Consider the following 17,880-nt stretch of genomic DNA (forward strand, 5'->3'; position numbering starts at 1 on the left):
CCTCACTGACCGAAGTCGTCAGAGATGAAGTACGCCAGGCTGCTCGTGAATTCCCGGTCACCAACGTACTGCAGCACGGCGATGAAATGTCCACGCACACATCCGTTGTTCCTCAGGCAGCTGCCTACGATCCTGTCGCTACCATGCCTCCACGGGTCGACGACAAACGAACGTACGCTTTCGTTGCACGTCAAGCAGCTGCCTGGGGTCCTATTGACCCGACACCGTGATTAGTCACATCGGTCCGTATGACGTATCGGCTCAAGGTGGGGTGCCTGTTACACGTCCTCGCAAGTCGGACGTGTGGCGTACTCGGGACCGCAGGCCAATCTGCTACCACTGCGGGGAGGCCGGCCACCTTTACCGTGCATGCCCGTATCGCCGAGTGGGACTTCGCGGCTTCGCACCCGATTCGCCCTGTCCACGGAACGGCGAACGGCCGCTCGAAATAGAAGCTCATCTGTCGGCCAGTCAGAGGCCTGGGAGATACAGGCGCTATGGCTCAGGATCGTCATCTCCGCTGCGGTACCGTTCCCCAAGCCCTCGCAGAGACCCCAGCAATACTGAGCGGCGTTCTCAAAGTCCACACCGGGAAAACTAATTCCAGCGGTCTCCGGAAGCAGGGCCGCTGCTGTCGGAAAAATTGAAGATCCTCCGCCGCCGATACACCGATACGCTGATTCCTCACAGGGGCAGGGTAGCGACAGCATCCGACGGGCTACTTCTGATTTGTGCGTGACACTTCACGGAAGTAACACGATCGCGTTACTTGACACCGGTGCAGACTATTCAGTGATAAGCCACGCCCTCGCCCAGGAATTGAGCAAAGTTGTGACGTCATGGTTGTGCACTAGCATTCGCACGGCTGGAGGTCACCTCATTAGCCCGACCGGAAGGTGCACAGCCCGAATTGGCATCCGCGGTTTCGTCTACGTTGGGGAATTCGTTGTCTTGCGCGAATGTTTGAGAGATTTGATTCTGGGGCTCGACTTTCTGCAGGCAAACGCTGCTTTCATCGACCTACACGAGGCACGAGTCACATTCTCGACCAAACGGGCAGTGGCACGCTTAGACACCCGCGATCACTGTAGCCATGCTCTGCGTATTGTGGAGGATGATGTCACGGTGCCACCACGGTGCAGTGTCGTAATGCGCGTGCAGAATGACCTATTTCATGACTTTGAGGGCATGGCGGAGGGTCATATCCCGCTGCTGCTTGAGAGGGGTCTCATTGTTGCCCGAGGCCTCGTCCACCTACAGGATGGCTGCACTACCGTTCTGCTCACCAACTTTTCGAACGAATTTCAGCACCTCGTCAAAGGCACGGTAATCTCCTTCCTCCAAGACGTCGCAGAGTGTCCACATTTGTGCACCGTGGAAGAAGCCCTTCAAGACGACACTGGACCTCGTCACGTTCTGCCACCTGTCGATATAAAAACCCGGTTATCGCCGGCTCAGAAGGATCTTCCTAGTAGCACCGCGTCGCATCGAGTCGATGCTACCGAGGAAGGGGGCAGTGATACAAACTATAGTCGACGACGAAACGGAGACAATCAGTGGCTAGTTGCCGTAGACGATGAAGTGGTTGCTAGTTGGCGTAGACGACGAAGTTGGTTGCCTGGAACCGCGCTCAGACCGCTTCTCGGACCGCTCTCGGACTTCGGCAGTCTTCTAGGCTCAGGGCGTTGCCTGGACGTTTGGCGCAATGCGCGTTACAATATGTTACATTTTCCCGCAAGTACCCCAAGAAATACCCGGGTGGGCAGCGGGGGGGTGGGCTCGCTTTTCAGCCCGGCCGCAAACCATGCGGGACCTATTCGGTTTTTGTGTGGGCAGCCCCAATCGAACTAGCCAGTCTTCTATTTAGTTTAGGCCCACATTTGCATCGCATCTGCCCTAAATTGCCCCGCAAGAGACCGATGCGGGCAGAATCGGGAAGGAGTACTTGCCTGCCCTGCTAACGGCCATGCGGAAGTTATCTAGGTTTTTGGTAGGCAGCCCTATTTGGGGCAGCCCAGGAATTTTCTGCATGAATTCCAAATTTTCTCTGACCTTCCCTCAAGTACCCCTCGAGGGTCCCATGTAGGCAATGTGCGGGCATATATATTTGGCCCCGCCGAGGCCCATGCGGCACCTTTTCGGCTTTTGAGTGGGCAGCCCCAATTAGATTAGCCCAGGCTTTTCCTACACAGAGCCCAAATTTTACTTGCATCGGCCCTAAAATTTCCCAAGCGGGACCCTTCAGGGCCAAATGTGGGAATAAGTAATCAGTTAGCCCTTTCCACGCCTATATGATGTCCAGATGGAAAAAACAGGGGCAAGCCCAATTTGGGCTTGCCCGCTTGATCCCTAAAGGGGGCCCTCATGGGTGTTATTGTCGTTACCCAAGCCCAACTTGCCCATACGGGCCCCAGGTGGGCCACGTAATGTGTGCTACTCTCTCGCGCTGTGCACATCGTAGTTGTCAATCTTTATCAGTGCGCAATAGATACAAATGCACTGCTATTGCATTGCCCTCTTAAGGGGCATAAAGCGGTCCCAAGATTTTCTGTGTGCTACCATTAAGGTCCTCAGTCACCGATTTCGCCAATGCTTGCCTAAAAACTGGCCTCGAAATCCTAGCCTCAAACGGAAAACGAAATGAACTGTGACGTACTTTCACACATAATTCGCATTTGGACAAATTGTCTAATTTGGCTTTACTTCAATTTGATTTTTTTTTTCATTTCAAGGCAGAGTGAGGGCAGAGGGCAATCTATAGAGTCGGTCTGCGTTAATACGTCACCGCGTACTAAAGAGAGGGTGTTTCTACCTATGAAGCAGTATTATGTGCTTGCAATTAAAGGTATAAGAATTATAAATGCAGCTGTCACCACCACCGCCTGTTATTACAAGCACGCTACCGTCATATCAAGGCAGATTTAGTGGGGTAGTAGCAAAAGCTTAACCAGAAAAAAATGGTCGGTCGATTATAAAATTCATCCATTCACTGCAGCGAAGCGCCGTCACTGCTCCGAAAGTGGCAGCTATGCGTTTCGACGTATGTTCATTGCCTAGCGGTAATGACTCGGTGGACACCTCCGGGGAATCATGTAAACATCAGCTGTGTAACCCGAAATGATGCCTGTTTGTGTGCAGACATACATGTAAGAGTCCCAAGCACAACCTTGAAATAATTACACAAAACACGATGTAAAGGCGTGCATATCTATTGATGTCGTATTTCTCCATGAGATCTTTTAGTTGGCCTTTTATTCCGCTAATGATTCATTGCCATTCAAGTGTAAGCAGTTAAATCGGATTCATTTTTAGTCTTGATCGACATGAACAGTTTCAACCGAGGGAAGAAAAACAGAATTATTTTCGTAGCGAATAAGTACCTCTTTTGTATCTGGACAAGTAGGCATGTAATCGCTTTCTATTAAGAACCATGCATGCAGTATGGGATGTAGTTATTCTCAGTGACCTTATGAACCGATCGAAGATAAGACGCCTGTAGAAATCGCACGCGCCACACTTACACTGACCTCTGTGGACATTGACGCCTAAGATGCGTGTCGCAACGAACGGCTCCTTACAGCAACGTCTCCCGCAATCTCTGAAGGAGAAGGCGCCTGTTTGCCTTTTCTATTACATCTATCCGAACAATTGTGCAGCTGCAGGCTCGGCTCTTATCATGCTCTCGAGTGCGGTATGCCGTGTGCGATCGCCTCCGTGACCTTACGGCGGCTGTACTCGTGTCTTTGATATGTCCTCCCTTGCGAAAAGCTCTTGCGATTTAGTCAAGAAAATCGAAACCAGTCCGGCTCGTTTCCAAATTGATGAGTAAAGAAAACAGCGCAAATTGAGATTTTTAAATCTTTAGGTCTCACGAGCTCGAGCTATAGTTGTCGTTCATGGCAGAGAAAGGGCAGAGAGATAGAATTATATTGCACAACGACAAAAGAAAACAATATGGACAAAACGTTGTGGATAATCCTGGACGCCCTAGACACATTTCCATTTTGCTTCGTGTTTATCCTCTTGTCGGCGCACTCAATTCCTGTTTATTTGGGTTTGCTTTCTTCAACGTGCTTATGTTTCCCACAGCATGTGGTATGCCACATTCTAACCCCGGCCGGCTTTCTGGAACACTCTTACACTCTGAGGCAACAATTCCGAATTGTAAGCTGCTGTTATGAACATATTAGCCATGGTCTAAGCGTCCCATGAGCAAGAAAATTTCGTTTTTTAAGCATTTTCCTGAGCTCGCATCGAATAGAGCTCACATTGCCATAGGAAACTAAAGAAGTGTTTTTTTTTTTTTTTTTAGAATAGTTGCGATACTTCTGGGATTATCCTTCTGGAGATTCTTCTGGGAATAAAGAAAACAGTAGCATCACACGTTATTAATACCGATTCAAATCTGGAAATTGTGTGGGCCGCCTGCTTCATATCTTCCTTTAAAATTTTGATAGGCGCTTGTTACCGTCCACCAGGATCTAGTCATTCTTTCATCCATGAGCTGCGATTGAGTATAACTAAAGCAACTGAGCTGTGTCCTGCTGATAGCATCTATCTCATCGGAGATTTTAATTACCCTTTAATCAACTGGGCTCAACTATCGTCATCTTGTCATATTTCAACTGAATTCTGTAACTTGACGCTTGATTTTAACCTGTCTGAACTCGTAGACCAACCCACCCGCGACACTAACATATTAGACCTGATACTCACAACGGCGCCAGATACGATAAAAGAAATAACACATTTGAATGGTTTCAGCGACCACCATTTACTTCAATTAAGTATTAACATTCCAGTTCCGTTTATGGGCTATGTGACTAAAAATATTCACGATTATAATAAAGCAAATTTCACAGCTATCAACACAGAACTTGATATATTTTTCTATAATACATTTCTACCGTACATCAACAGCCGCTGTGTTGAAGAAAACTGGGTGTTCTTTAGAGATAAGGTTTCATCTCTGGTTGGCCAGTTTGTTCGTGTAATCAAAATAACTAAAGATAAATCCAATCCTTGGTTTACCAGGAGACTTAAGCAACTGCGAAATAAGAAAAAGCGGTTATATCAGACTGCTAAGCGTGCGTGCACCAGTTCTGCTTGGAATAAATACAGTGACACACTAAAAACATATTGCTCCGCCTTATCCTCCGCGAAAGATAAGTACTTTTCACACGACCTTCCTTCCCTTATAAAAACTAATCCCAAAAAGTTTTGGAAACATATATGTCCAGATCGGGGTGGAGGTTCCATATCTCTACAATTTAACAACATTCCAGTTTCAGATATTAAATGTCCAGCAATATTCAACACATACTTTTCATCTGTATTCTCTTCCGAAGATAGCTCTAACCTACCGGAGGCACCCGACATTAATTGCCGCTACATGACACCCATTGAAATAACTGAGGAAGGTATCATCTCTCTCATAAATAACCTTAAGGTATCTACTTCAGCTGGTGTTGATGGCATTAATTCTAAAATCTTAAGGAACACCATTTCAATCTCTAGTAAATTTTTATTTCATATTTTTCACCAATCTTTACCTAGTGGATTGCTGCCCGCGGATTGGAAGATAGCTGAAATAATACCGATTTTTAAAGCAGGAAACAAAACTTCAGCTGAAAATTATCGTCCAATATCTCTCACATGCATCTGTTGTAAAATGCTTGAACACATAATTTCATCTCACGTTTTCAGTCATCTTGAGCAGAACAACTTTTTCTATACTAATCAACATGGATTTAGGAAGGGTCATTCCTGCGAAACACAGTTATTCGAACTAACAACTGACTTGCATTTCCATATGAATGAAAGCCTTCAAACTGATTGTATATTCCTTGGCTTCGCCAAAGCTTTCGACCGGGTAGCTCACTGCCGCCTGATTTCAAAATTATCATCACTTCGTCTAGACTCGTTAACTTTAACATGGCTTCGTAACTTCCTTTCGCATCGGCAACAGTTCGTATTGGTTAACAAATCTGTGCTCTAATATTTCCCCTGTTATCTCGGGTGTGCCGCAATTAGCGTGCTCGGACCCTTATCATTTCTTATTTATATAAATGATTTACCTACTAATATATCCTCTTGTATGCGAATTTTCGCGGATGATAGCATCATCTATCGCCCCATTAAATCTTCTGATGACCCCCTGGCGCTCCAATCAGATCTGCTTCTTATTAACGAATGGTGCAACTCATGGTTAATGACCCTTAACGTATCGAAGTGCAAAATAATATCATTTAGCCGCAAACTAAACAATTACAGCTTTCCATACCGCATTCAAGACGATTTACTGACTGTCGTATCCCATTACAAATACCTCGGTGTTAATCTTTCCTCTGATCTTTCATGGTCCTTCCATATTACATCCATATGCGCTGCCGCCTCAAAGTCATTAAGGTACCTACGATGTAATCTCAGGAATTCTCCTGCTAATATTCGTAAACTAGCTTACCTTACTTTTCTTCGTCCACAACTTAAATTTGCTTCATCCATTTGGTCTCCCTATCATAACAACATGATCACCGCAATAGAATCCATCCAAAATAGGGCAGCACGATTCATATCTCGAAACTACAACTACCAATCAAGTGTCACTGTGATTAAAAGTAACCTTTCGTTAGAATCCTTAGGTACACGCCGCGACATCGCCCTCCTAACACTATTTCACAAGTATGCATACCCCAATCGATCCTGTCCGCTTCACTTCGATGTTCCATCCCGCACGTCCAAAAGATTGCACAATCACCTCAGTTTTACAAGAATATATGGTGACACATTAGCCTTCAACTCATCAGCACTTCCACGAGCCATCAGATTATGGAATAACCTGCCAGACATTATCGCTTCTCTTCCTAATCTAGAAGCGTTCCATCGCCAACTCATCACATTATATCACTGAGCCTTCATTTTGGCTTATTTGTCTTATATATACTTTTTTATTAAATTTGTTGCAGCTGTTAAATGTCTTGATTTGTTTTTATTTACTTGTATTTGCCTATGTACTCTTTCCGGCTTTTTTTTTTTCTTTTTTTTTTAAAGCGCCATTCGGGGCACTGTGTGCCGCTTGCTTTTTATTGTGCTTAATCTGTGTGTGTACCATTGTGCTTTCATCTGTGTCGCATATTTCTTATTCTTAATGATATAATAATTTCCGCGTCGTACTATTTTGTTTGTTCATATATTAATTATCTTTGTATTTTTTGCCTGTTTCCTTACATTTTATGCATATATTGCACTGTATAGATTTTATGTCCCCCTTACACAATGCCTAATGGGCCTGTAAGGTATTTTCAAATAAAGGAGCTAACTGTGAAATATTATAAGATACTTTTATGAAAATATTTATAAATATGGGTAAGCTTCCGACTCGCGAAAAAACTTTTGCTTCTGAAATTTCTCCTGTTCTCGCAACGAGTATTGAAGACTCCTTCAGAAAACCCATGCGGTGCGTTCTTGGAAGTAAATAGCAAAAAAAAAAAATTATGGCAATCTTTTGAGGGAGGACTTTTTTGTGAGTATATCGATTGTTATGGTACAGTCATGCAATAGTGAAAAAATTCACAGACGATTAGCGATATTCATGCTGTGTATACGTACGTCTGCGCGTTGCTATTCTGCAGCATCTTATGATTATGTTGCCGTCTATATAAAGAAATGTAGGAGACAATAACATTCGTATCTAAATAAGTTATTGTGCTATGGAAAGTTTCCTTCAGGTGACTTAGGCTACATGGGATTTCATCTGCCGACATGCTCGTGGTTTCTCGAGGCCGCGAGGCATCAAACAGCGGGTGCAAGGGCCCCTATACGTTCAAATCCCATTTCATCATTCTACATCACAAGAGCAGCTGGGGCTGGTATACTGTCTGATCTCGTGACGTCACACAACCGGCCAACCAATTAGTGCCCCTCCTTGTCACCTAAACTAGCACCTGTCAGAGGCAAGCTCATAATTTTTCGAGGCAGCGAGACTACAGACGGTTGACAGGATAGTTTCTTCTTGGACATGAGTATATTAACACACAAACGTTAAATATCCGTTCAAACTATGTGTTCCCCGAAATTTTGGACCAATTTCAGGGCATTCCCCGTGGGTTATGAGGCACGGTGCAATCGAGGGCTATGGGTTAACTCTGAACCATCTGAGGTTCTTTAAAACTGTGCGACGGACTGTGGGCAAATATGCAAGACGACGGCCTGCACGTTTCAAGAGGTTCAAAAGAGATTCTCTAGATCTAAGTTTTTAGAAAATGATGTCTATAGGGAGGGAGGTGCATATAATGATTTTGTAGCTAGGTTACATTAGAGCGATAAGCGAACAACTTGCTGACTTCATTTTCAAATGGAAAGTGCTGACGTGAAGTAGGTTACATTAGAGCGATAAGCGAACAACTTGCTGACTTCATTTTCAAATGGAAAGTGCTGACGTGAAGTCATGTAATAGAGACTGAGCATAGTTTACAAACGTCGTACGTCTTGATATTATCACATTTATTGCTCTTGTGTAGCGTTTCTCGAAGTCGCGTATTGCCTGTAGAAAAAGAAAAAAAAAAGAAGTCAGTGCACCGAACAACACAGAACAACGAAAGATGCCGTGTTGACAGAACCCCTGAAAACACGATTCGTGTGAAAGCAATCAAAGATAATCACTAAGATTACTAGTATTCCGGATGTTTCTTGGCACTTTCGCAGCATGTGGGACAGCCTTGAGGGAACTCAACAAATTTCCAGCGGGACTCTGAAGTCTGGACATCAAAGCCGGAATACGAGGGCGAGGAAAGTGACTGGTGTTGTCACGAGGCAATATCTTCGTATCGAGGCCTTCGTATGGTATATACGCGTATACAGTCTGGTGTGGCACTCCGCTGCATTTAGGATGGCTTCCCTCGATCCTCCCGATACTCGCATTCAAAATGCATCAGTCTGCGACGCCTACTTTATTGAAACCGTTATTAAACGTTCTGGGCGTGGCGCGACAGCTGTCCGGACCTTTTTAGTATTTGCTGCAAAGGCGTTTCGACTTCACATCAGATGAAGCCTCGCTTCAGTTGAAGCACAAGAAAAAGAGCCACCTTGTGTGCTGTTATGCGCAGCCGAAAAGTCAACACAACAAAATAAAATAAAATAAAACGCCTGTGCTCACATGGAACCTCGATCTATCAAGCTGCTTCTTCTGCTGATGAAAACGGCGAAGCCGACGCCACTGATTTCTCTGCAGTGCGCTCTCGCGCATTATTTGTTACGCATGACATGACGGATCTACGAGAGGTAATTAATTGTAAGGTGATGTTTTAGGGTTTAGTTGGAAATGGGCTGTAGTGTATTTTGATAATTATCTTTAGAGGCGGCTTGTGGGGCATTAAGTTTGCGATTTGCAAGATGTCTTCTGAGAAGAGGATAAATTAACAGCGTTGATGCCAGATATTAATTACGACAAACTGTTAATGCCTACTTTGGACACGTTTATTAGCAGTGAAAAAAAAAACAACACTTAAGGTGTATCCGAATTCTAGCATAATGCTTTCAAAGCGTCAGTGCTATTCAGTACCTTCAAAGGGTGAGATGGCATCAGCTAAAAAAGTGTCGAAGGACCTTTGGGAACTGGGATTTCGTCTCGCAGATTGACTGCTATGTATAAGTCAGAACATCCATAAAGTATAATATAAATTGCGCCAATAAGTTGGAGAATGAGACCCCCTTAAAACCGAGTGGAACAATCATAATAGGGCAAATTGTTAAGATAGTTAGGGCATTGCATGAAGATAGGATGAACTAGCCAGAAAGACGCGGTACATGGGACAGATTTATATATTTATGTGAAATATTCAGGAGCGCATGCTTGTTGTATGTATTTTTAATTAGCAAAGAAAGAATTGCTGTCTTATGATTCGACGCATTCCAAGACGGCAAAAAGGGCGATCGCTTCTCTTTGTTTGGAATCTGCGCTGATCAAGTCCTATGCTCGCGTGGCTGAGGGTAGTTTAACAATCAGATTAACACACTTGAAAAGTCGGGCTTCCCAAACTGTGTTTTGTCTGCAGTAGCACATACCCTGTTTGCAGAAAATGAAAGGGAAGAAAAGCACCAGAACCAAGCCACGACAAGGGAGACCATAAGAGGTCCCTTACGCGCACTGTGCACACCACAGCCTTAAAACTTTTGCTGCCAGGTATGACGTACCTGTCGTTTTCTCAGCCCTGAGAAAGCTGAGCGGGTTGTGCGCACGTGCTAAGCGAAGAAAAAAGCCTCCAGTGCAAGAAGAGGCATGGCGAACTCTTTGTGGAGTGTGCAGATAGTGTGGTGTATGAAGTTCCACTGACCTACAGCTCGGTCTATATAGGCCAAACGAGTAGTTGCAATAACGATAGAGCACTGGACCAATCAAAATCTCTAGAAAAGGGAACTGGGTGTAATTTGGCCCTACATTACATAGAGTGCAAAGTGGTATAAACATTCTTGTCAGGAATCGAAATAAGACGACGCGTGGGTTCTTGAGGCCTTCTGGATTGCCAAGAAAGGAGACTAATGCAGTAGGGATTACTCTGTTGCCCTTCAGAGTAAAAAAAAAAAAAAAAAGCCGCGTTCTTAGAATTATTTTCTAATCCCCAGGCTTTGTTAATACAGGTATCTGGCATGTAAGTTACTACCCATGCGGATACCTATACGCATTAGTTTTTGTTTTTGCTGTTCCTTGTTTTTGTTGTTTTATTCTGTTGATTTTTGCTGTTTTATTTGCTGACTTTGTTTTTGCAATGTTTTATGACGCTGCTTTTGCAAATATAGTATGCATAGGAAGTTGGCAATGGGAACTGGTTGAAAAACAGTTAAACATGTAGCAGCCATTGCAAATTTGTGTTTCCACGAAGGAGTGTTGTGACAGCGCATGTGAAAGGGTGGTGTAACTGAGTGCCGTGTATATATTTCAGTCCCGTACTCGAAAATAAGCAGTTGGCAGTCCAGTTCCTTTCCTGTGTGCGTCTTTTTGCCTGGTTCATCCTATCTTCATGAAATCAGTACTCCCAAGGAAAGCTTACGGCAACTTGCAGGAAGCCCCAATAATAGATATCATGAACATGTATTTGATGTCGCCCTTCACATTTCGTACCATTAGCCCCGTGCATCAAGCTTCTCATTTTTCTTCCCTTCACTTCGATGAGCATCCAGTACAAGCACAATATTTCGATTCACGAAAGGTGGCTGTTTAGCAGTGCGACCCTTGAAAAGTCAGCGACTTGGCAGTCCAGTATTAAGTGCTGAGTGTCTTTCCCTTTTCATAGACAGAAAAATGCGCCTCACTTAAGTCACTCCCCACATTTACTTGCGGCTGTGGCCTCAATGATCCCACCTCGTAGACTATACTTTCCAACAGGATGAGATCTCGTCCCTGTCTTCATGCCCGCCGGGTACATAAAGTTTTTAGCCGCGTGAGCTGTGACAGCGGCTGAGGTTTGGATTCTCTCCGAAGGCCTCTCGAGCGGTGACCGTCCTCGCTCAGGCGCCGTCGGCGTCGCTCGTTTTGGCTCTGCCGGCGGTGCTCCAGATGGTCCGCGTCTTCGGGACGAATCGAGGGACAAGCAGCCGCGCACATCGTCGTCGAGTGGCGGCGCAAGTCGTGGACGCCGCCACGACCTCCCTCTCTCCGCCGCGTCTCTTCGCATCCCCCAGCCCAGACATACTCCCGCCGCGGACGTCCGCTTATCGCCGGACGCTATTTTATGATTGAGCGAGGGGGTTGGCGTGCGTTACGGCGTTACCCGAGGCGTCGGCGCGTGCTCGCTTCCAGTACGACACGAGCGCGACGCCACCGGAGGCCGCCGCAGAAATCTGCTTTCCGAAATGATGCCCTTGTACGACGAGGTCCACGACGAGTCATCGGTGCCGCTGAGGGTGAGTGCACCCTCCTCCTCCTTCCGCTCTGCTTTCCCTCCTCCTCCGCTGTTATCACGGGGAGCGCTGTTTTCGTCACCTCCGCCCACTGTCACTCTCGGCGGCTCCAGTAGCCGCATTCGGTGCTTCGGCCTCAAGCAGATATGTGTGTCGCACCGAGTCCCCATGTTGCTTGAGCAATGCTGGGCGCAGGGCGGCGGCAGTGATTCCGCGTTGGGACACCAATACATCGTCACGTGACCATGCGCGAGCGGGGTCACGCTTCGCCAGAGATGACACCCCGCGACCCGAACGCTTCCTCGGTTTGCCCTGCTTCAACAGGCCGCGTTGTTGCACGCGGCAGGTAATTTGATATCTGTTTGTGTATCTTCGCCTCTTCGAACGAAAGCAGCGCGGCTCAAGATTCGCCGGCAAAATAATCGGAACAACAAATGCATCGATTTAGTTCGCCCTGTAGTCTTAGTGCAATGTTAATGATAAGCTACAAATGTTGTTGCAGATGGCGACATTTTATGTTTATACTTGATAATGTTCCTCTTTGATGAAGTATTTTAGTACTAATCGGTAATTGAGGCAAGATAATTTCGGCGTGCAGGAACTTATACCCGTCCTTTGAATTAGTAGTGGAGGTGAAAAACTTCTTGCTAGGTGCTTATCTTTTCTTCCAAATCAATTTTTTTTTCGTTTATGGCAATGAAAAGCGTGCGTGCGCATTTTATACCAGGCGATCGTAATCTCATTCATGGTATGATGTTTTTCAGCTTAGCGCAAGTGGCGCGCAAGGTAGCTAGATTGTTAAACTTCACCAAAAAAGTTGACGAGCTGACTAGCGTTTCTTACATGGCGTAATCGGGAAATCAAAATGTTATGTGAACACGGCGCGAGGTGACCTCAAGCCAAGGTTATTTCTAGCTTTGGTTTGCAACCCGCTATCGTGCGCAAACAAGAGAGATATTTTTGCGAGCAATAGCACTTCGCTCTTCGTACTGTTCTGCAACTACCGGGCGGGTAGAGCCAGCACCCTAGTTCTAACACCGTTGAGGCCATAGCAGCTAAAAAGTAGAGTATAAGCGAAGTAGTATTCAGAATTAACGCAAAGAGACTCCCACGGTAACTGACTTTTATGCAACTTGCTGTCGAAGAATAAATATTGTAAGGGACTCCTTATAGGGTCGAAGAGAAAATCACGTATTGGAGGCCGGCAGGACAGGGAATAAGAAAAAAATACAAGAGTACGGGACTAAATCCGAACATGACGTCACGCGCAGTATATAATTACTCACGCAAAGCGGCATAATTGTGACGGGGCAAACTTCGGCCTTAAATAAAACAACGTTAAATTAATGTAAGTCTATTCTGACGAATTATCTTTGAAAAAGGTAGGTCGGGATGGTTTCGCTAAAAGAAAGGCTCTTTAAAGAGTGTAACACTCTGAATGCCTACAGAATACCTGCATGTGCTGAATCCCCATGCATTGCTTCGCGTAGAATTACCAATAGTTGCTTTGGCTTATCTTCGTAAATTGAAGGTATTTCCTAAGAACACAGAATTTATGAACAAGGTACTCCGAGTTTATTTTTACCTTATGGCCGCGCTTGGTCAACAAAAACCAAGACAAAAATGAAGACACGACAAAGTTAAAGCCCAACAGGTTACTCCTATCAGGGTATAGGCGTCAATGAAATTAACCACCTCTCTGCCCGACAGCAAGCAGAGTCTGGACAATAAAATGAAATCCAAAACAGTTCAGAAGAATGTCAATTGGGACCCCTTCGTTTCCTCGGCAACTGCGAGGCACGCTAAGGGTGGGATGACGAGGGGAGAAAAAGGCGCACCGTACGAATCTAACGCGAGTCAATGCTGTTTTGACCACGCTGACACTGAATCAGAGTTCAAAAGCACGTCAGGGCACGGCAGCAGGAAGAATATCCAAAACAAGTGTCATGCCGCGCCACCCTCTACGCCGTTAAATTCAGTACCAAATCGGTACCAAATTGTCCTAGTTTCAACCTTAATGATCGCAAAAAACACTTGTTTTGTGAGCTCTTCAAACCGCATATCTCCTGCATGCCATCCCGAACTCCAAGGTGGTAGGACGGGAACTAGACAAATTCGTAGTGTCACTCGCACATTTTCGGGCATCAAAAAAAAAAAAAAAAAAGAGGGGAATCTACTTTGAGCGAATTTAGGAATCGTTTCGAGGATCAGAACTATTTGATTGCACCTAATACAATAAATAATCCTGAGTTCGAGTCATTCTCCCCCTGAAGAAGTCCGCAGAAGGCTTTTTATCATAAGCCAGATTAAAAAAAAAAAAAAAAAGAATAGATGCCAAATGAGATTCAAAACCAGATTTTATAGCTTATTCGGCAGTGCGCTTTGTTTGCTGTAGGGAACCCCTTACCCGGCTACAAATGTTTTGTGTTTTATGGACCTTCTGACTTCAGCACTGTTCAGTTTGCAAGAGCAAAACTGCAGTCCGGTCTCTGGGTGATCATGCAAAGTTGTGAGAGGTATACAGACAGTTCCAGCTAATCAGGCGCTCAACGTAAACAAAAACCTGACAATGCTGATGCATTGAATTCAGCCTGGATTAATTTCCCGAATTGCCATTTTTACTTTTTTCCTACCCTTCGGCGCGGCATCGCCATCGATAACGCAGCCGGCGACACTCATTGCTGGCCAGCTGTCAACATTCGCTTCGCAGACACTCGAGGCCAATGACGAACGGGCAAGTGAATGAAACAGGAAGCGTATAATTGACATGTGAGACATATCCTAGCGCATCTGAGACCTGTTCTTGACTGGCCACCATCTTGCGCTGTGGCATGATCGGCTGCCTGAATGGCCTGTAGAAGAGCCCTGACACGTAACCGAATGTCCTTACAAGCAAACTGTTCTTCAGCTCAAATATTGATTCGCCACAAGCCATGCTCTGTCTTGTTCAACGCTTCGCGACCTCTTTCGAGAGGGCTTTAAGCACGGCTGGTCAAGCAATAGTTATAGGCTCTAAACTGGCTTTATTACGCGATTGTGATCAGAAGCCGTTTTTGGCAACGAAGCGAAGCGGTGAGCGCTGGTGATATTATAACTATTCTGAGCACGAACGATAGCAGTGAATGGGGCACCTGAAGCAATTCTGTTCTCTTACGTACCCTTAAACTTGAATTTCGCCGAGATATGTGACATCCCAGTCGCATTTGCAGCAACAAATAACTTGCTGGCATGTATAACATTGGGGTCGAGGCCAAAAAGAAAAAAGAAAAGAAAAGGAATGCACGCAAAGTACACAGGAAAATTGACCACCTGTAAATGCGCAATCGTACACAGAGCATCTCCCGTTTGTTATACACGCGGGATCGGTAAACAGGACGGACAACACAAGGCACAAGCGTAAGCAACCGTCCTGTTTTATTTGTTCCTTACGCTTGTGTCCGACTCTTTTGTGGTGCAAATTTTTTTTCAACATAAATATGTCGGTGGGCACAGTGTCGCTTGTGACGTAAAAACCAATTGTAAAGCTAGGGTTGACGCTCAGTGCATGACTGAGTGAAAGCTATCATAGAGCTTTGGTTTATGCATACATCCCTGGATCTGCCGCAGAAACGCCTTCAGGTTCCCCATTCCTCCATCCTCGTCATAACATTTTCCCACGGTGGCCAGCTTCTGGGTTCTTTTTCGTGGCGGCCGCTTTCCGGTTTCGCATTCCTGTGTTCTCGTAATTACTTGGCAATCCACTATGACCACCCATTAGCTCCCCCGCACTCTTTTTCTTCCCTACACTTTCCCTTTCCCTCTTCCCAGATGTCTTCTCTGCTCTTTCGTGGGCCTCTAGCAATCCAATTCATTTTTTACGTTAATACAATTCAATTCAATTGCGCCTGCCCACCTTGACAAGTGGCATTTAAAGGAACTGAATTCAATGACTGTTTGCTCGCCACGCATTTCAATTTCATATTTATTAAATGTGGATTTATTTCAATCGAATTACCTTCGGTCAACGTTGGCAGCTGGAAAGTAATTCCAGTCAAATAAATTGGTACCTGCCCACTGTGGCTGTAACAGCTAAATTAATTTACTTACTAAATGAGGCCGTATATGACTGACACTGTGCATTGCAAGATAGGATGTGGGGCTAAAAGCTATATCATTCCTGTCACAGTGTTTGCCGTAAAAGAATTCCTGTGCCTGGATAGCAAAGTGTGTGACATCGTTAGTATGGCGGGGCATCTCGTTATTCCCATTAGTTGGTGTATTACGCGCGCTTAGAAACTGTGTTTTGTGTACGCATCCTGCTTGGCCTACCAGTGAAACATCAGCTGACGTCTGCTCCTTGTCCCTTCAATTTCTTCTCACTGCCATTCACGCTCGCTCGTGTGGTCGCCAAGGGAGTATCTCGCGTCTGCATCACGTGTCTCTCGTACGGGGTTCCAGAGGGGAAGGCGCACAAAGTTTATTTAATCCGCGACGAAGGTCTCGCACGAGAGAACAAGATAAGGAAGCTCTGAAAAGGAGAGGTCGGAGAGCACGAGAACTTTCCACGCGCTTTCTTTGTGGCTCCGGCGTGCACGAATTATTACGTTGTACACGAGCTCCGGCTATGTGACCCTGTATGGTGTTATTGTAGCGGTCAGGAGAAACGGACGAGGGAAGCATATGTATTACCCCCCCCCCCCCCCACCTCCCCCCTCCTTTCCCTTCTTCATGTCAGCCCCGTTTTCACAAACAATAACTCACTGACACCGACCCGTGACGTGGCATACTTTTCTTTCTGTCCCAGCAAGCATCTTTTATGAAGAATCGTGAGTACGGAATCCAGAGTATGGAATTAAAGCACGTTTAGTAAAGTATTCAGGTGTTTCACACGGCTGGTAATTATAGGATCTTTTCTTACATGTGCAATGGTAAAATATACGTACTCTTCATACCTTCAATTTTGCCGCACACTTGAATTAAAGATGTTCTGAAAATAAAATATCTATTCACGACGTCTGAGCTTTTTTTTTTTTTTCATTTAATAGGGCCCCCTTCCACCAGGGGTCGTCGCGGGAGTAAAATCCTGAAAAGCGTTGACTCACAATGTAGGAAAATAACTAGGAAACTAACTAGTAAGTATGCTAGTCACAAGGACGGAGAAATAAAGAGCATTAAGCAACAGGTGAAAAGCACACAAGGTAAAAATTGGATAAATTCGATGGAAAAGTAACAGAGTGTGGAATTATACCGAAAGGGGAAAATGCAGATCAGGAAGGAAGCTTTCTTTGATAACTCAAGAGGCAGTGCCCTACTATTTGAAGCTAGATCAGGGTGCCTTAGAACACGCAGCTACAAAAAGAAATTTAACACTGAAGATGACGCATGTGCTGTATGTGGTAACTCCAGTGAAACAATTGACCATATTATGCTCGAATGTAATGGTATCCATCCAGAAGTTGATGCAGGCCTAGTCACTGTTCCTGAAGCTCTGGGGTTTAGAGATACCAGTGGCCGGGTGAATAAACCGGCGGTGAAAACTAGCAAAAAACGACTGGAAGATTGGTGACTTAAAAGCAGAGAAGTTACATAATGTTAGTAATGTAGAAACAAAAATTTAATAAATAGAATGATGGTTTAGTTAACTAATCTAGATCAATAATTAAGATATAGGGAGAAAAATGAGCATGATAGCTACTGCTTCCACCCGTTTCAAAGGGGACGCTCCTATATTCCATCCATTCCATCCATTCCTGGCGTCAGTTGTTTGTTTTTTTTTTCATAAAGGGCGCTTCCCACAGCTCCTCCCACTGCGTTCATTTCCCGCCTCTTTTAAGACATTTAACCGGCTGTAATTTTCAACGTTCACGTTATTCTCCAAATTTTTATAAGCGATCGACGGAGTGCTGAGTGCACCTTATAGCACCAATACGTGTTAAAGGCAAATATTGCTCGCCGCCGCAATTGTCTGGCGATACACCATCAGCTTTCAATAGATCACACAGTAGG

At 45.1% G+C, this 17,880-nt stretch overlaps 1 protein-coding gene across 1 annotated transcript in view; it reads left to right on the forward strand.

The window, feature by feature from the left end:
- The first annotated feature begins 11,271 nt into the window (after positions 1 to 11,271).
- Positions 11,272 to 17,880, forward strand: part of LOC146198282 (parathyroid hormone/parathyroid hormone-related peptide receptor-like) — a 350,560-nt gene continuing 343,951 nt past the window's right edge. The window contains exon 1 of the mRNA XM_084593693.1: positions 11,272 to 11,898. Coding sequence (XP_084449819.1) covers positions 11,848 to 11,898 — 51 coding nt within the window. The 5' untranslated portion in view covers positions 11,272 to 11,847. The remainder of the gene's footprint in view (positions 11,899 to 17,880) is intronic.

The sequence above is a fragment of the Amblyomma maculatum genome, chromosome 2, assembly GCF_055883805.1.
Source record: "Amblyomma maculatum isolate TAMU_Amacu chromosome 2, ASM5588380v1, whole genome shotgun sequence".
NCBI lineage: Eukaryota > Metazoa > Arthropoda > Arachnida > Ixodida > Ixodidae > Amblyomma > Amblyomma maculatum.